We start from the raw sequence: 25,923 nt of genomic DNA, 5'->3' as shown, positions 1-25,923 counted from the left end.
AGAAAGTCTTTTCGGAATAAGGACCAGCGTCAGCGAGCGAATGAGAAAAGGGAGTAGAACAGCTAAAAACATAAGTTTCCTACAGAAACATTTTGCACAATGTCAATCATTGATCATTAGCACAAACGTATTGGGGTTTCGGTCACATTTCCTCATTGGGATGACGTCCGGGCTGCCCATTTACGAAGAGCTATGGCATTATCGAAAGAACAGACCAAAAGTGTATGATTCACTGCACTTGGATGTTTATTTTTAAAGCCTCTCACTTATTATGCCTCGCTAATCTCAAACACGTGCGCTTCGAACAGCTGTTCGATTATAATACTTTTTGTTGTAATAATATGAGGGTTACTTTTGGAATAAATTCATCAGGAATTAATATTGAGCTTCTGAGAAAACAATCTTACATTTGAGCTATTTAACAATCAAAATAATAATTTAATTAGTATTTTTATCTCGTGTAAGTAGATGTTTTTAATTAATTAAACTAATTGGTAGTTTTACTTTATACCTTACGTGAGATTGTATCATTTTCTCTATCGACGCTCGGAGGCTATTAATTACTTTACCTTTTACAAAAGTCGGGTATATTTCAGCGATTTTCCGCAGAGTATGTCACCTACGCGGCGCTTACTGAGTCCCGATGTTCTATGGGTGGATGTGCTGGTGTAACTCTTGCGTCTGTGCAGGTGGTGAAGGTGTGGCCGGAGCGCGGCGCCGTGCAGGTGTACAACCCCAAGGGGCAGGACAAGCTGTTCACGTACGACGCCGCCTACGACTGCGCCGCCGACACGCAGACCATATACGATGAGATGGTGAGTCTCACCCCGCTGCCACTGCCGGTGATGCCATATGCTCGCCCGCTCCTTATTTGAAACTAAGGATCATACTATAATTTTTAGCTGCATGCCTGAAATAATATTCTTTGATACCAGACTTCCTTTGTTCTGATTATTGCTAATTAATTTTGTTTTAACTTAAAATATGAGGTTGTTGCACCATATTTTTTGGTGAATTAATGATCCTTAGTAGTACTTTCCTGAAATATTTGGTAGGTATGTGTTTAATTTAACTCTGTTAGTATTCTGTATTGTTTCATAGATATTATCTGCATTTCCTGCCAAGATAGACTCTACCTGTATAAAATTACCTGAAAGAAACTCCAAGAAAAAATAACAAAGGCCATGGTAGCGTTAACATTGTAGTAGGATTAAGACTTGTGTTTCGCTTTGTAATTCCTCTATCTATAGAATTAATCTCTTGAATTTATTGAATCCAAAATAGGCATTTGTATTGACCCAGAAAGCAATGTAGTGAATTGTAAGTGCAAGTTGATAAACCAGTCGCGTAGAATGAAGCCGAGCGCAGCGGCGGTGTGCATTTCAGGCGTCGCTACAATAATTATTTTGAAGAGGAAACCGCGTTTCCGCGCATTCCGCCCGCTGCGCGTACGCTCGCTGCGCTATTGCCAAAAATATGACAACACGCGTCACGTATGCTATCACTGACAATCTGACGCTTAAAAATAAATAAAACTATGATCTTTCCGGACACTAAGAGTTGTTTTAGTGTAGGCAATATTTATTTCAATGCATGTAATGATCATGGTCTCATCATTTTGACCTAATTAAATGTAAAGCCCATTTTTTTAAACATCACAAAAGGGTCGCTCCTGACAAATACATTTCCTAAAAAATAAAAATAAAAATATCCTGCCAAAAAATCACATCTGGAAACAATACTTTACAAGTTTACATGACGCAAAGCATCTTCCTGTCCAAATGAAAATCATTAAATCTCACTGTGCTTCCAAATGATTTTCCAGATTACTGCCGTTTCCGGGAACGGTTTCAACAGTTTCGAATTCGTACAATGTATTCGTAATTTCGTACAGTCCGAAACATTTTTTTATTACATTACATTTTTTAATTATTTATTAGGTATTGCTTTTACAGAAAGTCTGTAGTCCTCCTTGACAACGATTTTCATATTAATTTCAATTGTTATGTTGCTGTGATTTGGTGCTGTTTGTTGTGGCCATTCAAACCAGTGTCACCGCAGCCTAGGCGCGGGCGCTGCGCACGCGCTAGTCACTTGTAAATGAGCTGTTTCGCTTTCTATTGTATAACCAGGCCTGGCTCACTCCGCGCGGTACATCCGATAATTACCTACAGCGAAGCGCCCCGCCGGCGGGTATTATATCAGTCGAGTGTCACGCGCGCGCTCGTCAGGACGCTGGCGTGCGTTGTAGTATGATTATAATTCTATGATCGAAGTATTGTTTAAAAATGGACATAAAGAGAAAGAAATATTGTGCGGCGTTTGGGTGTTTAAATTCGAAAAGTAATCTACCGGATTTATCTTTTTTTTCGCTTCCCAAAGATGCTGAAAGGTTTGTTGGCCATGTAGGTAATCAATAATTCTTAGGATAGTATAGGAACCTAACCTACTATGAAGGTTTTCCATAATGAATGCATACTTACCTACATACGTACCTCATTACAAATAAGTAGATTAATTATTTTTTCACTAGACAGCAACCCTAACAGCGTAAGAAGAGTTCAGAGGCACGCGATAGAAAGAGACAAAACTTGTAGGTGAATAAAATTGTAGGTACGTAGTGCTGTGCGAGCTGAATTCCACTGTATCGCGTCGTAGCAAGACTCGCATTTATTTAAATCGTCTTGCGGAGTAATCCTTCTGTACCTGTACTATTACTTATTCTGTGGTATAACTAGCGGCCGCCCGCGACTTCGTACGCGTGGATCCCGTTTTACCCCCTTCATCTATCTTACGCGGTTTAGATTTTTTCATACAAATGTTTTTTCCCGCTAACTCCCGTTCCCGTTGGAATTTCGCAATATCCTGTTGTAACTAAGCTTTAAGTTTACTAAGGAACCTGCATGCCAAATTTCAAGCGTCTAACATAAGCGGTTTAGATTTTTCATACAAAAGGATTTTCCCGGTAATTCCTGTTCCTGTGGGAATTTCGAGAATTCCTTTCTTAGTGCACCTCTACGGTACCTAAGCTACGTCCCTTATAAATTTCAAGTGCCTACGTTAAGCCGTTTAGGCTGTGCGTGGGTATGTCAGTGAGTCAGTCATACAAAAGGAATTTCCCGCTAATTCCAGTTCCCGTGGGAATTTTGCAATATCCTGTTGTAACTAAGCTTTAAGTTTACTAAGGTACCTGCATGCCAAATTTTAAGCGTCTAACTTACGCGGTTTAGATTTTTTCATACAAATGTTTTTTCCCGCTAACTCCCGTTCCCGTGAGAATTTCGCAATATCCTGTTGTAACTAAGCTTTAAATTTATTAAGGTACCTGCATGCCAAATTTCAAGCGTCTATCTTACGTGGCTTAGATTTTTTCATACAAATGTTTTTTCTCGCTAATTCCCGTTCCCGTAGGAATTTTGCAATATCCTGTTATAACTAAGCTTTAAGTTTACTAAGGTACCTGCTTGCCAAATTTCAAGCGTCTAACTTAAGCAGTTTAGATTTTTCATACAAAAGGATTTTCCCGCTAATGCCCGTTCCCGTGGGAATTCCTAAGTATCCTATAACCTGCCCAGGAGTATGAAGAATAATTGTACCAAGTTTCGTTAAAATCCGTCGAGTAGTTTTTGTTTCTATAAGGAACATACAGACAGACAGACAGACAGACAAAAATTTTACTGATTGCATTTTTGGCATCAGTATCGATCACTAATTCACTAATCACCCCCTGATAGTTATTTTGAAAATATATTTCATGTACAGAATTGACCTCTCTACAGATTTATTATAAGTATAGATTCATTTATTTATAAACATTATCATTGTGAAATTCAGCGGCCATAAGATAAAGCGACATTTCTTCACAAACGATTTGCTTGATAAATAACTCTATGAATACAAACTTTACGCTCGTTATGCCATTTTAAAATGCACTAGGTATACATTTTTCAAAATGCGGATACGATTGTTTAAAATATGGTCGTTCGTAATTTATTGTATTTAATATCTACGTTTCTAATTAAGTATTTATACATTATGTACTTAATCATGTTGAGCAATAGCATATTATTATAAATCCTTAGAATATAAATAAACACATAATCTGATTTTAATTTATGGACAGGTACAGGATAATACTAGTGTATTACCTAAATATAATTAGGTTGAAGTTATTTTCAAGTTAGTAATCGTAAGTGTTCTACCATTTGCCAACCTCCTTTTCTATTAGATAACAAGCACTTGACACAGAAACAGCTGTGTTCTGCAGCTGAAGGACATTTATGCTGGTTTTTGCATTGTTGTAAAACAAAGGGGATCATATTTAATTGCAACGTGCGTTTGTCATGAACCTGTTCTCTTCTCGTCTTATTACGCACTGTCGCCATGTTTACAAGGCTGAGGAATATTGCCACTTAATTACTAATACTGATGATGTTTTGACTATTTTATTTGTATTTGTCTTAAATTAGGTTGATTTCAGCTGAAAAGCCTGTAAAAACCAATCTTCATAGAAATTTCATAGGTAATTTATAAAATAATTACTATATTGCGATAATTCTATTCTTAAGAACTCTCATTAGGTACCTCAGCTTAGTTATCTCAGAGTCAGATTGTCATGTGCATAACGCCAAGAATAGCAAAAACCTCGAGATATGGCGTATACGTTCCACACCACATGGCATTATATAATTACACGGTATTGTTGTAAAACAAAAGCGCATCCCACAAGTAGGTACTTACTCGTTGACCGTAAAACCTGTCCCATCACCGGCATGAGTCAGCCGCGGACTCAATACTGTACCTTGACGCAGCCCAAGGTCCTGCGATTCCAACAAAAACCAGCGGTGGGCGGCCGCCGCAGCCTCGCTCGTGACATTAGTCTAATGTTGGTGCTTTCAGAAGTACTCATCTTCAACATAATTGGTATACAGAATATAACATCCTTTTCTGTGATGGCACAGCAATGAAATTTAAAATAATATGTCTCAGTCGTCCCTTTTACTTAATTTTCTTAGTCAACAAAATAATATCGTCAAACAATATCTATTGTCTGCTAAAAATCGGACAGTGAAGGTAGATTGGGCGATGATAGGATTACATGGACAATCTAGAATATCAAGATCAGAGATTATATTATTTTTGTCACAAAGATAAAATAAGCTAGTCTAACGGTAGAGGACTATTTTTTGGACCACTACATGTTTGTACTGTTTCTGGAAGTAGTAAATGATTACATTAGACACCCGGAACAGGTAACTGCACACTGCATAAACAAATATGTCTTCTCGTGTGCCTCTATAAATAATTTTCATGGCACAGAACCATTGGTAAAATATTTGCACGTTGATGTAAATACTCGCGAATGCAACAGATGTTCGCAACAAAAGCAACTGCCTGTGCTAAATTACTGCCTTTTGTTCATCGGCATAATTCTTTATAGGTGTGCACTTGTGCAGCTTTTCTTAACGAGCGCACGGAGTCAAGGCTCCCGTGTGTTACGTCACTTACATAATTATGGAATCTACCGTTTTCAGCTTTTACTCTTATGTTAATTTTGTTTTGATTTTGAGTGACTCGATCTTCCGCAACGCTCTGAACAATGATCTCATCCGAAGCTTTTAGTTGTGCTGTTTTTTCTAGCTTTATTTCTGGTCATGAAGCGTAGCTGAAAATAGTAGAGTCGTTTGTTTGTATTGAAATATTTGAATGTTCTTCACGACTGAAATTATTGAGCATAAAAGTAATTGATATGTTTCATGCATCATTTTAATAATTCTTCCTCAGTTGTAAATGCATCAATATTCATTGTTTACAAGTTATTACGTACTTACTTATTCTTACAATCATTAATATTCTCCTTGTAATCTAAATATTCGATTAGATTACGAGCAATCGCAACGCAAAACGCAACACAAGTCTTAACTATCGATGATTAAATACAGTTTCAGGAATCGATAACGTCAATAAACTAGAAAGTTTAGCTGTGGATGAAACGTTATCGGAATAATCATTGTGATATAATGGCGCAAAAATAGTATCGTAAAGATAAAACATCCTTTACTTAATATTTATGACCTTTATTATCTCCGATTAAATTATTTACGCATAGTTAATAGTACCCAAGTGTAGGTATGTAAAAAAGTCTAAATAAATTCGTGAAACTTTAGATTGGTTTCGATATTCTTCGCTCTCCCATTTACTAGATTTAGGTAGGACATGCAGTTTCAAAATTTTAACTGTCCGATCAAGAGGCGCTTTCGGCCTTTGACAGGCAGTACTTATTTCAAATTGAAATTCAAAATATCTTAATTTTGAACCTCAGATACGAGAATATAGGTTGTCAAATTATAAATGGATGTAAATCGGCTATATTAGATTTAAATTAGTATTGTATTAACTTAATTCGTTTATGATTGTGTCTATAAATTCTGACATACAGGCTGTTATAGTCGTATTAGAAGAAAATGACATAACTCATCAACTCGGACACTTTATGCGCAATCTATAGGAATTTCAAAATTCCCTAGGTCCGTCCCCTGGTCGCGTCCGTGCTGGACGGGTTCAACGGCTGCGTGTTCGCGTACGGGCAGACGGGCACCGGCAAGACGCACACCATGGAGGGCACGGCCGAGCACGAGGGCGTCATCCCGCGCACCTTCCGCCACATCTGGGCGCACATCGAGAACACCGCCTCGCCCGACGTCACGCACCTCGTGTCCTGCTCCTACGTCGAGCTCTACCTCGAGGATGTTCGGGATCTGCTCTCCAAGGACTGCAAGAAGCTCACCATCCGAGGGCAGGTGAGCACCATTCACTACCTGACACTCCTATGTTCTTTTGATTCATTTTGTTGTGGCATTAATGACAGTACAACTCTCCTCTGGGAAAAACTTGACCCTAACTGGTTGGGTTTTTATTAGCGGACATGTGTAGATTGTAGCTACACAGGAGTTGCAGCGGTAGGAACGAGAGGCAGGAATAGCTGACACTAATTACTTGTAAACTTTCGCGTCGCATGATTATTATATGTAAAAAGTTACTTTACTTCGCGGTTGACTAGGCACCAGAGTAAGTACGAGCGCGTCGCGTCAACGAGTGTGCAGATTAGGGACATACTATTTCTGCTCTAAAATGATTTATATGGATATTGTGATACAAATATCGAAGAAGACTGCTTCAGACAATCTCGTGTAACTGTATCACCGATACCGATAGCCTATCAGCAGGGCTCGCCGCACACACCACTTAAGGCAGTCGACTTTTCAAGTGTGGGCGGCTGCTCAGGGCGTCAGGAATGAGAACATTCACACTTGCGTAAAGGGCACCTTGGTTTGACCTTTTTAACTCCCTCTTTATACCTATAAATATATTCAATTTCATACAATTCCCACAGTAAAGAACGACCACGTTTAGATATCCAATATCTCTTTTAAATAAGCCAGTATGTCACACACGGGTGTAGAATCTCGTATCCTATTGCTCTTACATCAAACTGTATCGTATGACATAAATTTTCATTATGGTCTTTATGAGAGCGTAGATTAGCAATTCCTAGTTATTTTGTTTAAATAATGTTAATTTGGCAAATATCCATGAGCAAGATGCTCTAACCGTTTCTAACATCTGTAAGCTATGGTCATGGGGCCTCTAATTCTGATTAAAATCCCATACCGCCATACCCATAGCGCCAGTTAAGAAACGCAGGTGCATGACGTCACCTGAAATCGCACTGCATCCCATAAACGTGAGGAACGCATTTTATAATTCGCTTATTAGGTAGGTCGACATTTCACAATGACGACATCGGGCTGGAACTGCATTTTTACTGCCGTAAACATTGGCTGCTTATGGAATGGCAGCCTTTTTGTGCCCGGAGCCGGTAAACGCGCCTGTTAAAGTTATTGCCCATAAAACTACATTCTGCTCAGCTTATCGCTAGGTGTAAGAAAATTTTAGTTTCAGTTTTATACGAGTTAAGTCAGTTTCTCGCAGATATAGAAAGGCAAAAATATTTTCTTTGATTGATTACTGAAAAACTAGAGCAGAGACAAACATAATATAGTTCTCGTATGCAATGTTAGCGGCGATTATGGGTTCAATCAATCTTCTTATTCGTCTAGCTAGTGTGCTTTGGAAGATCACTGTTATAAGTATACCTATCAACAAAGTTGTTGTAACAATTTGGGCAATTTGTACCCCTATCTGCACGAGAAAACTGCAACAATACATTCATGCAATTTCATTGCACTTCTTAGGTAGAATAGAAACAATGTACGCAATTATTTTTTCGGATTATTTTTGACGGATGCCAATCCAAATTGATGGCGATCTTGGTTTGTAAACACTGCGCTTTATAATGACGAAAGTGAATTTCAGAGCTTGCTTGTTATTCCAGCCGGAGATAACACAAAGTGTCGATTTCTCGCGCACTGCAAACACGAGGGACAATATTATGTTTGGTCACTTTGCCTTGCAGATGTTTACGATCGACTTTTGTGCGCCAGTATGTACACGTGCAAAACACATAAGCCTTCCATAGGGTTACCACCACGCTGAATGCAGATGACAGCAGCACGCCAAAAAACCTCTGACGTTATGTATTTCTAATAGGGTGATTTTGAAGAATACGTGCAAGATTTACGGTTCTTTCTACTACTTTTCGGGTATTGTTTATAGCAATTTGACTGAATTTTTAGCATTTTCACAGTCTTCTCTTTGCTCTGATGGCAGCCCTAGGCACAATGTTAGTTCGTTAAACATTACATCACTGAGGGCTCGCAGAGTGTTTAAGTTAGCTCAGCAATCATCGGCGGCATGACAAGTCTGTCACCTTGTAAAGAAGTACAAACAAATATAAATATAAAAACTCAGTACAATTGACTAACGCAAATGTTTTACTACCAAACGTTTGTTCTTGGCTGTTTAGTAAGAAGTAAGAACTTGCGTATACTTTGTCTTATTTTATTAGATTTTCTGTCTGTGCCTAGGTCGTATTTGAATATTTCAATGTCAAGACCTAAATCAATAACAGCTAAAAAAATCCTATTTTATAGAATTGATTTTGTCATAATTTTAATCGGTCATACTTAGTAGCTTTTGTTAACGCTCGCACATTCGATAAGAAGTAAACTTGAAAAAAGAAAGAATCGAAATGGGTAGAGTAGAGAAAATACATACGTAAATCCTAAACCGATAAAGATTTATACATTTGTATTGATACCAGCTGAATAATGAAATAAACATTAAACATATCAGCTGATAGACTCGCGTCGTCGGGCGCTCCTTTTGTTTCACGGCCGCGCTATCGATCGCAAATGGGTTGATAACGATTCCGCCGTCTTTGAGTTACGATTAACACTGACCGATCTTTACTTGATAGATTCGAAAGTATTTTTCTTTTATCGTCGATTGTGTTATTATGACGAAACTAAAGAATATGCTTTTTCTCTACCCCTTCTGGATTACCCACTTCTTTTTACTTTAGTTCACCCTTCACAGCAACTACTTATATTGCTCTTCGGAATAGAGCAGATTCGTCTGTAATAAAACTCCGGTCTCGTCCGCCTTCCTTTGTTTCCCCCCATGGCCGGTGGCATATCGTCAATCACTGTAGCAGTCCCTGAATTCCCTGATACTATCACTGACGAGACGCGATATAGACGTAACACATTACGTCATTGTTTTTGCCTTTCTCCCAATTTGTGCAATCTGACTAATAGCACAAAAAATCAGCTTCTTGTCTTTAGTTTTACCACTAAGTAAATAATTTTTTTCAAAATAATCAATTACATATTCATTCTATTTTGTCAAATGAAGGTAATATTTTTACTTCAAATTCGGTAACTACCAATTACTAGTTGATATTGTGAATATGATAGCATTTACCTACTGGATATTATGTATTGATTGAATCCTTGAAACCCTCGTCCTCGAACCACTGGGCCAAGGATTAGGCCGCTGGTGGCGCGCCATATTCGGCCATTGCGGGAATGCCCGCGCAGTCACTAGCCGAGCCTTTGACCGCGCCGTATTAGGGATCGAGTGCCCATCTGTTAGTCTGACAGTAATCGCTAAACCCAATAAAAAACTAAATACCCGTTCGTTAATTTTTACCAAACGCAAAATACTACACGTGCATAGGACTTACCTGCGTGACAAGTCTACTTTATTTGGACTATTATCTATTCTGTGACTCTACATAAAAATAACATCTCTTTTCAACATGACGAATATATCTGATTTTGATTATTTCCTGCTTACTGGGGAGGGGAATAATAGTAAATAATGCATTACATGTAAGTATTATTATTTTCAATTTTGGATTCCTTTAATAAATATTGATGTTATTATTGTATTATTGATTGCTCTTGAAATGGAATTCTCTACTCAGTGATGCGAATCAAAGTAAAGTAAAATAGTAGGTATGTGTTACCTTCCTAAACGCGAATGTGTTACCACGAAAGTGAGCGGCTATATCGCTTATTTGGAAAACATTGCAGATTTTATTATAACAAATGTTTTCAGAAGATTTCACAGATTTATTTAATGCGAAATAATTGAAATGTTATTAGTGAACACAATGATTTTTTTCACTACAAATATCATTGTGTTAAATCAATTAATATTTCAGATATTGAAAATGATATCTCAGACGAAGAAGCGATTTCATTGAAAGAATGTCGGACACGGTCGTTAAAAAAATCTGTGTTATGCGTTTGACAACAAGCCTAACGCCACGGCCCACGACGGATAATTGCAGTGTAATTACGTGATACAATACTACACAACACTTGTCCGCGTGTTGATTGTTGACACAGGCTCGCGTGACTCGTGGCCAGGGTACTGCACGAAGGGTGCCTTAAGGAACGTGGCGAAACTCGGGTCGTATCGTAGAAGCAAGAACTAAAATCCATAATTCAATAATGTTTCTACATAAAAAAATAATAATTCGATTTTCAGGACTATAAATAAGTAAATAAATAAATAAATCTTTATTAATTTCTTCACAAGTAAGTTTCCAATTACATATACTAACAATAAAACGCATTTTATAAACAATATTACTTATTGTGAAGACTGGTGCTTGATATGGGTTGAGACAACCTGTAATACAAGACACCAGGTCTCCACCTCTCAAACCGAAAATAACGCAATAGAAAGAATGCTTCTAAACTAAACTAACATGGCAATACAAGAATTAATATAAGGTTTATTTTCTTACTGATTATGTTAGAAAGGACATAATTTAAAAGTGTGGAGTGTGGTGAGTGAGAGTTGTGTGGTGTACTATAAAACAAGACTTCCAAACAAACTTCAATATTTATTTAGTGTTACTTTTGACTCATACAAGCGGTAACCCTACCCTTGAGAGCAGCGAGACTGCGCGGGCGCCGCTGAGCCTGTAGCGTAACCACCAATTATCCTCCGTCTGAAGCGCGTGCGGTGAAAACGAAAGCGAAATCTGCCCAAAATTCATTACGGCACTGCTCCTCGCTTTTATTCACGTGAATAATACATGAGAACCAAGAACTCTACAGTAATCTTTATAAACAAGAAGTGACGAATAAAATCTATTTATAGATTTTGTTTGTTATTTGAGATACTTGTTTGTACAGATCCTTTACGGTGTTTATTTTTGATTGGTTGATTTGATTTCCCACATGAGGACTTCTCACTTCTCGGAGGTTAGATAAAATGTTTTGAAGTGAACTTATCTCATAATCATCTTGACATACCTACTTGTATTTAAATGGATAAGTATTTTGGGGGTTCTTTTATGACGTACGAAATGATTGAAACAGTTTCCTAAAAGTGTAAAGTTTTGATTTTCGCTGTTATACATAGCTCTTCCGCACCGAGCTATTTTAATTAATTAAAGTAACACCTAAATCATTGTACTAACGATATTAATTTGCACATCATAAATATGCATTAGGAGGTCTTTGTACAGCCAAACACATTAGAAACAAGACTGCAATGCAATAATATAACTTTTCTTGGACCCAATTGCGAAGCATGCGCAATACCTATGTAATTTGGGGTAACCTTGCCCAAATGTCCGTCGGATGCGCCACAAAATTGGCCTTATGAGCGATTGTGAAAACTGACTAAGTATGTAATGTCACAGTAAACATGGAAAGAGTAAGTTTGGCTACTATGAGGTCTACTTTCATGTTCTTTATTGTTTGCACACTTCAATTCTCATTATGAACATATTGTTAACTTGAGTGTTCATATTGTTAAATGGAGTGTTTCCACAACAGAAATGTACTTAAGAAAATACGTTTATATTGTCTTAAAACATACTTACATAACAGATACATAGGCACGTAGAAACTTACGTTTACTATGCCTATTTGTATTATGGTATGGACAATGTTAGTTACATATGACGCAACCGGGGTGCGCTGTCGGCGGCAATTAAAAAGCAATCAGTTTTATTTGTTCAGTGGGCAGAGCGCCCTAGAACATTATCTGATGCTCGCAGCACTTGATGTCTCCTCTTGTGACTGGTTTTCCAGATCTATTCCTTTACTAAAACTGTTTCGATATCACTTAGGTTTATATTAAAACTTTACCTCACATTTTATTATGAATCAAATCCACGTTACTACCTAACACCTATTCATTATGTCATCCTAATTAGTCGGAAATCAGTTCCAATGTGTCATTGAGGAAAATTACCCATGTAATTTTCACAAATGGCCAGCCCTACTTGGTTCTTGTAATGTTAATAATATGACTTATTACGGTAATTACGACAACATAAAATCAAGGCACTTGTTGACAAAAGGCATGGTAATTATCCCAAAAACAATGTTCGCAAATGTCAACAACTCACGTGTAAAACCTGTTAGGCACGAGTTGAAAGATAAAATCTAAGTAAGTATCCATTAATCATACACTTAAAACTGTCCAATTGAAAACTTCAATGTCTCGATAATTGCTGCGATTGAACATTAAAAAACTGTATTTAATGTTATGTTTTTATGGAATTATGAGTAATCATTAAGCCTTGTAAACAATAGGTCGATATCACACTTCTGTGCGGTCGTGACCTCTGCATGAGCTTTCAGGCGCTCCACGCGATAGTATCACGCGGACTGGTCAGCTTTTGCTAGGGTTGTAAAATAACTTACTTTGAAAATAACTTAACTCTAAAGTGTAATCTATAAAATTAAATAAACATTTAATTAAGCATAGGTTTCATTGATTTCTAAGAACCTGTCTTTCCCTAGGAGATGATGTCTTTCCCTAGGAGGAGATGATGATGTTATGCTAAGTTTGTATTGACAGGAACCACGTGACAATCATCAAATAATTAAATTGTGTGTGACCCCAGCACCCACGTGCTGTTCGCAAATCAATTCGTATAGCATTGTTTTAGCCAGCTGAGAGCCGACCCTGGCACCCTAGCACGAGCTTTTGACACGTGTCGTGATCGAAGCGTGCCACGGGCATTAATTGTGCAACAACACGGTGCTAATTAGCAGAAGTTCCACTTTCGATGACGACACGCAGGACCCGTTTCACCGATTATTGCGGGTATGTTTCGAGCTTTTCGTCACGACAGTAAGGGGTAGGCTCGATGGGCGTACTAATTAATGATGATAATAACATTTATTATTGATGACAGCACGTGGACGAAAGTCTATTTCATTAATCGGCAAAATTGTTCACTGAAAAACGCTGGGACTGATAAAAGCTCTTCATAACTTTCAAGCTTAATGTTATTATATGGTATAAGTTCAAGGTCTGTAGATGCAATAATAACGTGCGATCGATGCCATTGATCTAATTCCTCAGTAGGGAAATCATTTTTAACATCGGTCAACTACTGGACTCGTGCAAAGGCACATTAGTCATTCTGGTAAAAGGTCGATCCTGGATTTTATATGGCATGCGTCATCTCTTGTACATTTATATGGGCCAGTGTTTCATGATGTGGTGTGTGGTGGTGAGTGGCGTACTGAATTAGCCATTTAGGCGTGTAAACTTAGGCAATGGTAATTGCCCTGAAGCACCTGAAGTCTGTAACATTGTTACGCTGACTTCTTTAATCCCGCAGAGAGGTTCCTCCTACCGTAAATAGAGTTCTCTCGTTCCGTTACTCCAGCATAGGACATTGTAATCTCGTAACAAAGTAACCAAAGAACCATTTAAAATTTTATTATAATATGGACGTGCACTAAGTCATTGTTCAAATTAGATCTACAAAGTTGCGGATTATGAGTAGGTACATGTAAACATTGTCCAGTGCCCTTTGTGTTGGTACTTCGTGACGCACGCCGGATGACAGGTCATGCTATTTTCTCTTTGTTGGGTTAACATTGATTGACCTGTGAAACGTACTAAAAACCAACAAAAGTAGCAGTGAGTTGTGACTATCTGAAATGACATACCTTGCTGTGTGTCTTAAATTCAAGAGCAAATGCTTATAACCATAGAATTATAAATCTAATTAAGCTTATGTCCACGAACACATAAATAATAATTATTTAGCTGGCTGCCTTTCTTGTGACATGAGTTACCACTGACATGTTATATAGGGGAGGCCTATGTTCGGCAGTGGACGTCCTATGGCTGAAATGATGATGATGATGATGATTTAAAACATTACAAAGAAGTTTGTAATTCTAACTAGCCTCGTCCCCCGGCAGGAGCTGAACGGGTTCTACATCCCCGAGATGACGTCAGTGGTGTGCGCGTCGGCGGCGGAGATGGTCCGCGTGATGCGCGCGGGCAACCGCCACCGCGCCGCCGGCCGCACCGACATGAACGAGCACTCGTCGCGCTCGCACGCCGTGTTCCTCGTCACCGTAGAAACTGCGCACCGCACAACCAACCGCATACGGTGCGTATGATGCTTCAAGGTTTCTTCAGGCTAATAGATCCTACTTACTTGATAGATACAATAAATAAACTCTTGCATTGTATATTTTGGGCAGCTTACGTTCCTTGTTAAATTGATATAACAATGAATATTCACGAGTAAATTATACTTCAGTCACCTTATCATAGTCTATTAAGCGCATCGCCTTGTAGGACTTTCAAGGTCCTTGGTCTTTGAATCCACTATAATCCTTCAACTTCAGGAAATAAGTTGCCTAGAAAAGTGTTCCTCGTCACCGTCGAGACCGCGCACCGCACCACCAACCGCATTCGGTGCGTATGATGCTTCATGGTTTCAGGTTCAGAAGGTCGCCATTTATCTGTTGATGATCTGTTTTAACAGCAGAAAATACACGTCTTTACATGTAAACGCGTTCCATTAGCCGAGGCGCAGACCATCGATTTTTCGTCGGCCGATAGTTTTGGCAGTTGATCAGTGTGGGCATGTATGGAGGTGCGCACATTACACCGATTTGATTTGGCCGAATATTCATAAAAATTAAAATCGGGCCCAACTATCGGCCAACTAAAAATCGGTGGTCTGCGCCTAGTCTTAATCGTCAATTTGACCAGCCTCCAACCAGCCAGCCAGTAAAAGAAATGTCCGTTAAAAGAATTCGGAATTTTCAGCATAGGAACTTCGGCTCCAAATGTAAAACGACGTGACAGGCGTATAAGAGACAGACATCCTAGTTTATAAGTGTACTTACTTACATAATACCATAAAAGCCTGCTGCCAAAACCGACGAATATTACCGTAAATGTTTAAGAAATACAAAAGAACGGGAATATTAGGTTTTCTGTGGCGTATCGTGTACCTGACCTATTGCATATCGACCGCAGGCGCCCAAATTTACACAATCCGGCTACATAAACCAAAGGGGTAATGATATTTCTGTCTGCGGTTATCTAAACTGCACACAATTTTCGTATTCATCACCTTGTTACTGGCTTTCATTTATCTAACCTAATTTATCTTTGACTCCACTTGGATTTCCAGTAGTCGTCTCCAAGAAGGTGATTTGGAACTTTTCGGAACAAACAGTACATGTTACTCGCAGCATTTTAGTTCCTCGAATATAAATATCTTTACTGAAAATACTTCTACTTTACTTTTACTTTGATATACAACTGAAACTCGGAAATGCACATTAAAATAAAACAAAGCAATTATGATTTCCTTATCAATGACTTGATTACGTGCTGCATTGCAGTTTCAGTAGGTATATTTAAGAGATCATAATCAGATATTCAGTACTATGGTAAAAAATATATTATTTAATTAGGCTATCATGCATAAAAAGCATGTAATATTTCACTAGCTTAACGTGTAAATAAATATTATAGCAGCCATCTTTAAGCGAAGTAATAGATGTGGGATTATTGTGAATAACCTTTGGTGTAGCAAATTGCAGACAGATTTGATTACCAGTTTCCTAATTGGCCGAAGTCAGCCGAAAGGCGAATTAGCGCGGGTTACTCACCACCGCGCACTCGCCAGACTTTAGTTGAACGGCTTCATTATACTAATGTCTTACAACAAACTTTGAAACAGTGCACTTACCTTCCCAAGTTACCTTCCAACTAAAATCTTGAATTCTTGACGTCACCGGTCTTGGATTATACATCAAGACACATAGGTACACGCACGGTACCATTGTATGCATAGTCCCTACTTACTTGATAGATACAATAAATAACTCTTGCATTGTATATTTTGGACAGCTTACGTTCCTTGTTAAATTGATATAACAATGAATATTCACGAGTAAATTATACTATCAGTCAACTTATCATAGTCTATTCAGCGCATCGCCTTGTAGGACTTTCAAGGTCCTTGGTCTTTGAATCCACTATAATCCTTCAACTTCTTGAAATAAGTTGCTTAGAAAAGCATTTCTCTTTAAATTTTTAAGTCCAAGATTAAGCCTCTTATACTCCAATATTGTAGTTTAATCCCTGATCGTTCCTCATAACGCGAAACGTGTGAAGTTCATGCTGCAAACTTGACCCTCGACTCCTTTGCAGGTGGACCTTCTGTGTTCCTCCCTGACTTGTGGCATTACTTTTAGAAAAACTTACTTCAATGAACGTCTTGGCCGGCAGCCAACATGATATTGGATTTCAAGTTTGGAACAATAGGCCTTTGTAGATAGTGAAAGTACTATGACAAATGGCAACAGAGGGTCCTTTGATATTAAATTGGAAGATAATTTTTCAGAATCTAATTGGTTTTTCGCGTGAGGTTATTCTGTCTGTATAATAGAGTTCTGACCCAGCTGAAAATACAGTTTAAAGAGTTTTATCTTATAGTTTCGCATAATGAAACTATAACTCGCTCTTTACTCTTATTTTAATGATTCTTTACTTGGTCTCATTTCTGAACATTCATTGAAACAAAAACATCCGTCTCCACACAACGTAAATATGATTACAGGTAAAACAATAGCCAATTCGTTTGACCGTAATGTGTTTTTGATTTATAGCCCATTTCCATGATTTGATTGACGCAAAAATATGGTTATTTGTTAATGCGGGACTGAGGCCAGTTCCACGAAGGCTCCTTGAACCAGTGACGTGATTAATCAACGCGCTAAACGAAGGATTGCGTAGGCGCATCAGCGCAGTACAGGTGCTCCCAGTAGTTTCAGGTAGAACTGCTAATAGGTCGCAATGGTTGATGAAGAACAAAGACATCCCAAGCACCATCATCGGTAATCTTTTAGACCTAGGCAAGTTTTCACCCAATAGTACTGAATCTCACTCCCTAGTCTGTTCCTTGAGCATCGTGACATGTTTTTGAAACATGCGACTGCTGCAGGCTTTTTCCACTTAACAACATCATAGTGTGCTTTTACGAGAAGTGGACATGAAGGGAATTTTATTAATTATTTATCCTTCTCAGTTGGTACCGTGCCTGTACCCACTGTGGCACAATGACTGTGCCCCAATTTAGGAGTGATGCTTCGCATTACGTGGCCAGCCTTCGCATATGCGGAACGCTATTCCCAACTCCTAGCGGAGAATCTACGTAATTAAAGTTCTTGATATTAAGTGCTACGGATATGGATCCCTGGTACTGTGATTGGGAGCCAGATGAAGGCGACTTTTTGAGGTAATGCGTTGTTTATAAGTAGGTACCTACATTTATCCTTCGTTCTCCTCCAATGCAATGTGTTTTGGCTGATCTCCTCTATTCTTTTCCCGGCACCATTTTTACGCATTTTCGTGCTGTATTTTATACTCTCACCATATTCAATATACCCAGGTACGTTATAACTGTCATATTTTTTTACACGATTAGTGCATTAATTGCATTTCACGTCTCAGTACCATTCATCGGGTGGAAACCATTAGTTAATATGATTAACATTCTGTGAACATTGACTTCATTATTTCACATGGCAACATTATTCTTTTCCCGCTTTCAGATGGATGATGTTCAGTGACATGATTAACGAGATCTTTAAATATTCTGTTGCTGCTTTTACGTCACGCTTTGATTGAGGGATATAAACCCTCAAAATAATTAGTATTAGCCTTAGGCTTCTTTACATGTTAAAGTGTGTTCTCTACATTTTATCATTTGACAATATAATACACTAGAGAACATAATTATATTACCAGTAAATACATATTTAAACTTCCGGGTGAAGCTCGCTTCCACCTTCGGCCTGATCATCACTTACCATCAGGTGAGATACAGCTTAGGCCAAGAGCTTCCTCGTTTTGGTTAAAAAAACACATTGGAAACGGTGGTTTCCAAAGTGTTTTTTATGTAAACAAAATTATTGTTTATGTGCAAGATTAAAGCGAATCAAATTATACAACCATTCTGATTGAAAATTCCTACACGTTTATTTAACGCATTACCTTGATACGGTCGAGTTTTATTTCAGTTGCTCATTTATTATTGAAATCGAAAGTGAAATAAACTGACAGTTAAATGCTATAAAACTTCGTTTCTGTTTAAAATGTTTACTTAAGCAGTGTACAATTTAACGGCTCAATTTGTTACGGGACAAAAATTTCTTAATTTCAATGCCGAACACGCTCGCTTATATTATGGGGTGAAATCAAAATAATTTCTAGGTACTTATCATTATAAAATGATAAAATATAAATGTCGTGTAGGTACAACATTCCAAGGCATCTCAAAAGGCCGTTACCAAAACAAGGAAGCTGCAAAAAGCATCGCGCTCCGTACGCTGTCATTGTAAAATAGACTGAGCTGGCAGAAGTCACGACTCCCATAGCTCTACAAAAACTGACATGCCATTCAAAGCTATTCAGCTTCTAGAAAATTTAGATTGAAACGGTAAAGTTTAGATAAAAAACGAAATAGCTATTTCCTTATTTTAAAAATATATCTTTGTAAAGTTTTTTTGCTACCCAAAATAGAACATAATCTTGAAGTGATAAACTAAACTATTCTTCAAAAGAATATTTATTTTAATTTTCACAGCCCTGTTTTCAACTATACGTAAGTGCCAAATGTTTGAAATTAAATAATTAATTTGAATAATTAATAGGCCTATTCCGTAAATGAATAAAACAAACGACGTTGCTGCTATATTAAAAAGGTTAACTTTCAGTTTCAGCTAAAGTTTTCATGTTTGAATCAGATAGTAATTGCAAACAGCGAATGTAATGTTTTTATTGCCCAATGGCATGCAGTAAGAGGGCTGGGGCGATGCGCACGCGCCACAGTTCTACTAACATCGTTTAGTAATCCTACTTGATATCTAGATTTCATAATACACAAGTAAATGTATTTTTTATTCTTCTTCTTTTCGTGTCGACAACAAACCTACACAGTGTCAGCCCAAAACTCCGCCACAAGAGTGGCGTTGTCAGTACCACTCATCAAATCCTCCTGAGTGCAGTTGCTTGGGCACTCAGGGCATGACATCAGGTGCTTCATCGATTGGGGAACAAAACCGCACCTGCACTCCGTGCTCAAGCCATCCAAGAATCCCCACCTGGCCAGATTGTCCTTACTACGGCCAACCTGCGTCCGAAGTCTATTTAAAGACTTATTTTTTATTAAGGAACTCAGTTTGGCTCTATGTAATTTATTTTGAAATGTACTTTATCAGTTGCCGACGAAAGTTAGAATTATTTATTTGCATTAGTTATGGCAGGTTAGTGTCCATTTATACAAGAGGTTCTATAATGACGCTTAAAACCTCAATTTGCACCAAGCGTATAACATCTTTTGTTTATGATTCATGTTACTTCGTGCTCGTAAGTGCCGCTGCACTATTCCTACATCGATATCTTCGTTCGTCTGGAGGCAGATATTCTTCAAACAATGCAGTATGTGTACTAAATGCTAAAACCTATACTTGTATCAGATTACTATTTTTATAGGACATAGGTAATTGAATTATAATAATCAGCCTTTGCAATTTCCACTGTACTCGAATAAAGAAAGTTATGAAGGCCGGTCTAAGTGATTCAATGTCAGCCATCGATTTACAAGGTCGCCGACATTCTTTCCAAATGTCAGTCGCCGACGAATTAGCTGAAACATAACCGCCCTTATAGCTATTGCCGTAGAATCCAAGAATCGAATAGCTGAAATACATAGGAATATGGTTTATTCGTTTTCAGCGGTGGTCAGTGTTGTATCGTAACAAAAAAAACGTAATAAGGAAGGGCGGCGTAGCGTGAAGGCTGTGCGGTTTTCCAGCGTCAGGGCTATCAGTTTAAAACTGTCTAAAGGGTCTAATAAGTGATAAATGTATGTGTATTTTAGTGATACATTTTCTCGGATTTCGCAAACCTCAAAATGTTCAAATCCTGCTTTAATGGATCTGAATAATAATTAAATTCAAACAATCATTACGTGTTACTGTTACTAAGTTCTTCGTCTTAAAAATTAATAGGTCTTGAATGTCTTATTTGCTTTAAAATAATTTACGATTTTTAAAAGAAAATTCTAAGTGAAGAGCCCGAGTCGAAGGTACGACGAAAGTACTCCTTTTATTAGACGGGGCGGTTTCAGTTAACTTTCCATTGCATGCTGAAACTTTGACCGTCTGTGAACCTACTTAAGCATATCAGCTGTTCTAATTTAAATAACGTAATATTGTATCAAGCGGAATTCTTTATATTGTACATGACAGCCCTACTAAGAAGAAGGCATAAACACAACCGCCTGTTTTCAGCGCGTGCGCCGAAATTCATTCAAATTGCTCCACGAACAGCGCTATAAACCACTAATGCGCATTGTTATAGGTCTCTTTATCGATATTACGAAGCAGTGGCCATTACCTTCGCTCGCATTACAAACGTCACGATTTACTCGATTGTTCTGAGTGGTGCACATTTGGAACACTTTTTGCCGACTCCTGCTATCACGATTCAGTTTTATCTGTTTTGCAACAAATATAAACAATCGCGATGCTCTGTTCGTAAGAATTCTAGATTGAACTCTTATATTTTTTACTGCAGGTACAGAGGTATGTATTTAGCGTGCGTGATACATACGAGTATTTTGTTGAAATCTGATGCAATAAAATTTTGAAACAATCATTACTCACCGCGTTTTCACTTATGTATAAGATTATTTTTCTTTCACAGTAATCCCTACCAAAACTGAAAGAAGTTAGTCTATATTATTATTTGTTTCTATTTTTATGTGAACCTGTTACCTGCGGAATGGTGACCTAATTAATAAACGCCTATCGAAACACAGACATCGTATGTACAGGAAAATGGAAAATGAATGATGTTGCTACGAGAATGAAATTATGAGGCTTCAACCCGCAACTCGAAGGGCTGCTGACCCAATTGCAAGCCGGGATCAATCGGCGACGTTGCACGAGGTTACACCAAAGCATATCAGTCAGTCATCGCAAGATCTCTATCAAAACTTCTATCGTTCGAAGAATAACAGATAATTTACAAATGTTTTTCCCTAGTAATTTTCTTTAATGGTTAACCATTATCACCATTATTATACTGTCGCTTTAAGTATAGTTGTATTGTGTAATCATCACTTGGTAATCGGTGGCGTTCGTTTTACACAAGACAGTGGAGGCTCTACCCCGCACGCCATCACAACAAAGTTTCGTGATCCCTCGCAATAAGACGTTTCATTCAGCTCTGTAAGCGACCTGTCCGTTGCAGTTTGTGTTTTCGAAACGCTGAAATATCGACCAAATCTTTGTAAACAATATTTGAGACATATTCAGTCTAACCCCATCCATCAGTTCTGATTTGTATTATTTTACTCGTAGCGAAAATATGTACCTATTTCACTTAGTGATGATTTTTTAAATGCATTTGTTTCGATAGAGTTTGTGACATCTAGACTATGAAACCTTAATAAATTAATTACTCTATCAAAGTACTGAAACCAAACTTTGTAATACAGTCAGACTACATGAGACTCTACACAGTAACATATTTACTTACGATATAGCTTTATGCGTATCTTATTCCTATAGTCATAAATAGAACTTATTAATAAAATACGTCAGTTAGAGTCGATGTCTAATTATGTACCTATACGCGGCGCGTAAATAATGTAATTCCGAAGACAACACGCCAAACGCCGATTGTGGATTTATGTGTTCGATTTGTGATTCATAGGCCATTTCCAATTGCCCTGGTGTTGTCGCCTGGTAACCATGGCTATGGCTAGGCCTAGCCTGGGCCGTTGCCCCGCGTTACGCGCTCTTATCAGATGAGGAACCGCAGTTATCTGCTGTTTGCATACTGATTCACTCTCGCTTTTAATTTACTCATTCATCTTTGTTGATCATCAAATTCGGGGTGGATTTGTCCCACTTAGGATTTTATGGTTACTTATTTTTTATGATCTGTGAACTCGCAACTTCTGTCGTGTGATTCGAAGAGTAGAGTTTTATGGTATGCAGTTAGTATAGCAAGTTGCTATAATTATGCTACAACTTGCTATTGAGAAAAAATCTGTGCTCTACATATATCGGACTGGCCAAGCTGGGGCTTCGTTCATAAAGTTCTCATCGTATTATGATCATGATCCTGTACTGTATGTTGACAAAGAAATAAGTAAACTTGATCTCCGTGTATGGATGAACAAGTTTGATTAATGACATTTTGATTTATGGTAACTTTTTATCATTCCATTGAGATTCCAGACAAAGATGAATATAAATCGACTGTAAAAAATATTGTGAGCAAGCACTGAGCAGCCCCAACCACTGAAAACTTGCCCTCCCTGGAAATAACTTTGTGAAAGTTATTTTATCTTTTATTTATTTTTATCTTTTATTATTCACCACTTTTAATGCAAATAAATCCTATTCTATTCTTTGGTAAAGTTCCGGTTCCGCTTATGAAGTCAGCCTGTGTTTTCCAACTTTTATTTTATTTCTTTGCTGCTTTGTTTATCACACATTTGTTTTTCTCATTTATCTTACGATCAGATAGCATCAATGTAAGGTCTTTGCATACTTTCAACAAACATCATCCTCTTAGTGATTCCTAACTATACTCACTTCCAAATAAGGCAGCGCATGAATGAACCTCTAATACCTTGTACAATTGGTTGCTAATCGCGCATTTGTAAGGAGTATTCCGTAATACTACGTACTATGCGCGTGGGCACATTCGCACTGTGTGAGGGTCAATGGTTGTCTTCCTACATGAGCGTGTGTGGGTGCGCGGTATTGCCTAAACTAGTGATAACCAATGACAAAGGTGATACTTCCCGATATTAATTGGTTCTATCGCAAAATAAATGAACCTTCTTTTAGTCTCTTTGAATTTCGGTCGGTCACAGAAAATGTTTAATGCGCGCGCACGTGTCCCCCCTTCCAAAAACAAGGACAAAAAGTTAAAAACTATACCTACTATGTTTTTCCTTGGGCACTATCATTGCACAAAATTCACATCATTATTAATCATCAATATGAAAATTAGTGGGATTGTAGAGTCAATATAAATTAGGCGATTAAAAAATAAACGCGTACCTACATTAAAGTTCCTCTTATTTTTTATCTTAGTTGTTTGATATAATATACTGTGGTTATTTGTTTAGGAAAGCGAAAGTTAACTTTTAATTTAGCTACGGAACCCTCGCTGCAGCGCGCGCGCAACTCGCTTCGTTAATATTTTTATTATTTATACGCTAATTCGTTACGTTCGCGCCCGTTTAAGGCGTTGCGGTAGTTTATTTTGGCGTCGAGTAAATATTTGTGTTGTCGCTACGAGTGCAGGCGCGCGGGATGACTCGGTGATCGATGATGGTTGAAATTATGTTGATTTTGTTCAACTTTGTTTGGATAAACTGGACGTGTATTTATTAATACTAATTCATAACATAAATAAATAAATAAGAAGAAATATCATACGAAATCCTAAACTAGAGCTGAAAATAACGAACCTAAACATACTTAACTACATAAACGTATTGACATCGTAGAACATAGCTCATCACACCGATATTAGCCACCATCAGGATTTGAATCTGCAACCGCAGCTGCCTTGTAGGCCGATAAATTGCTTATAACTTAAATGACACATTTGTGTGATTGATATTCATGATATCGTAGCCAAAAGTGATGTTTTACTTATTTAAATACAAAATGTAGAGTCATTTTTTGTGGTTCACAATGCGAAGCTGAATTAACTTAAACACTCACTAAGTAAACATTAGTTTTAAAAGTCATACTCGCCTCAACCTTAAGTAGATTAATAAATTTTCAGTATACGGAAAACACAAATGTTTCATCTTTATTTATGGCAAGAAACTGAATTAAATAGCATTCATTTGTCCGACAAACAGACAGTTGATTATATTAATTAGCCTTGTTAAGCACGTAAAGATGCGTTTAACAAACATGTAGAGTTAATAATGGCATTGCATGCTAAGCATCAGGCGCCACTTGAATCAATGTCGTGTTAATGAATCCCAACTAATATTATAAATGCGAAAGTAACTCTGTCTGTCTGTCTGTCTGTCTGTCTGTCTGTTACGTTTTCCCGCTTAAACCTCGCAACCGATTTTGATGAAATTTGGCATAGATATAGTTTGAGTCCCGGGAAAGAACATAGGATAGTTTTTATCCCGGTTTTTGAAACAGGGACGCGCGCGATAAAGTTTTTCTGTGACAGACAAAATTCCACGCGGGCGAAGCCGCGGGCGGAAAGCTAGTCATTAATATGAGCGCGACGTCCTGTGACGAACTAACGACTCGTTCCGAGAAAATGCACCACTTACTAATAGTAAGTAGACTCATCGCTGATCCACTGCATTGCGTTCTGTTCTATATTGACGATATCCATATAAAAGTGTGTTACTATTATTTTTACCATGGATTTCTTAAAATATGTATTAGGAAAGCAATAAATTAAAAATAAATCATCTCTAAATGAACCGCAGCGTCTGAAACGAATGTAGGTTACTACCGAGAGCTGAACCTGCGACCTTGGCTGTCTCCGCCACCCGCAGCCCGGGCCAAGGCCTTCGAAAAGGTTCGGTTAAGGTACAGATAAAAATAATTGATAACGTTTGCCAAGAATAGGTAGCTTAAGGGCCTTCCAGCAGTCGCCAACCATAATTTTGGACTGAACTATATCGAGTTTTTTACGAATAAATTGAATGCTCTAATTCCTTTAGATCAGTATCATTAATCACGACCAACTGAAGAGCGTCCATTATTGATGGTCGCCATTGACAAGTGACTATCGTTTAGTTAAATAGGTAGTAAGGAAGGAGGAGGTGAGTTCAATGGCCAATTTATTGCTGTAAGTCCCAACACCATAATATGTGAATGAGGTTGCAGTGTTCAGAGGAAGTGCTCAATAGAAGCGCGCGGACAACGAGAGCACCGGACGCAGGGCTTGGGCAGGGCTCCGCGATGCAATTGCTTTGTATGTGTGTAATCCTCGTCTTCATGAATACTGTTGTCAAGGGCTCCGGAAATTACAGATTAGAATATTGAGTAAAATGTTGTATCCCTACTTAGAGAGTCATCATGCTCCTGCAGTGGAGATTAAATGAGCTGATATTGAAATATGTTCTTAAATACACCT

At 38.0% G+C, this 25,923-nt stretch overlaps 1 protein-coding gene across 1 annotated transcript in view; it reads left to right on the top strand.

Moving 5' to 3' along the window:
- Positions 1 to 25,923, top strand: part of LOC135080990 (kinesin-like protein Klp68D) — a gene marked incomplete at its 3' end in the record, with an annotated part of 36,612 nt that overhangs the window by 4,610 nt on the left and 6,079 nt on the right. Inside the window, exons 3-6 of the mRNA XM_063975715.1 lie at positions 690 to 815; positions 6,528 to 6,800; positions 14,661 to 14,821; positions 15,133 to 15,165. Of these exons, the coding sequence (XP_063831785.1) occupies positions 690 to 815; positions 6,528 to 6,800; positions 14,661 to 14,821; positions 15,133 to 15,165 (593 nt within the window). The remainder of the gene's footprint in view (positions 1 to 689; positions 816 to 6,527; positions 6,801 to 14,660; positions 14,822 to 15,132; positions 15,166 to 25,923) is intronic.

This window comes from Ostrinia nubilalis, chromosome 19, assembly GCF_963855985.1.
Source record: "Ostrinia nubilalis chromosome 19, ilOstNubi1.1, whole genome shotgun sequence".
Taxonomy (NCBI): Eukaryota; Metazoa; Arthropoda; class Insecta; order Lepidoptera; family Crambidae; genus Ostrinia; species Ostrinia nubilalis.
This window is presented reverse-complemented; position numbering and strand designations above follow the sequence as displayed.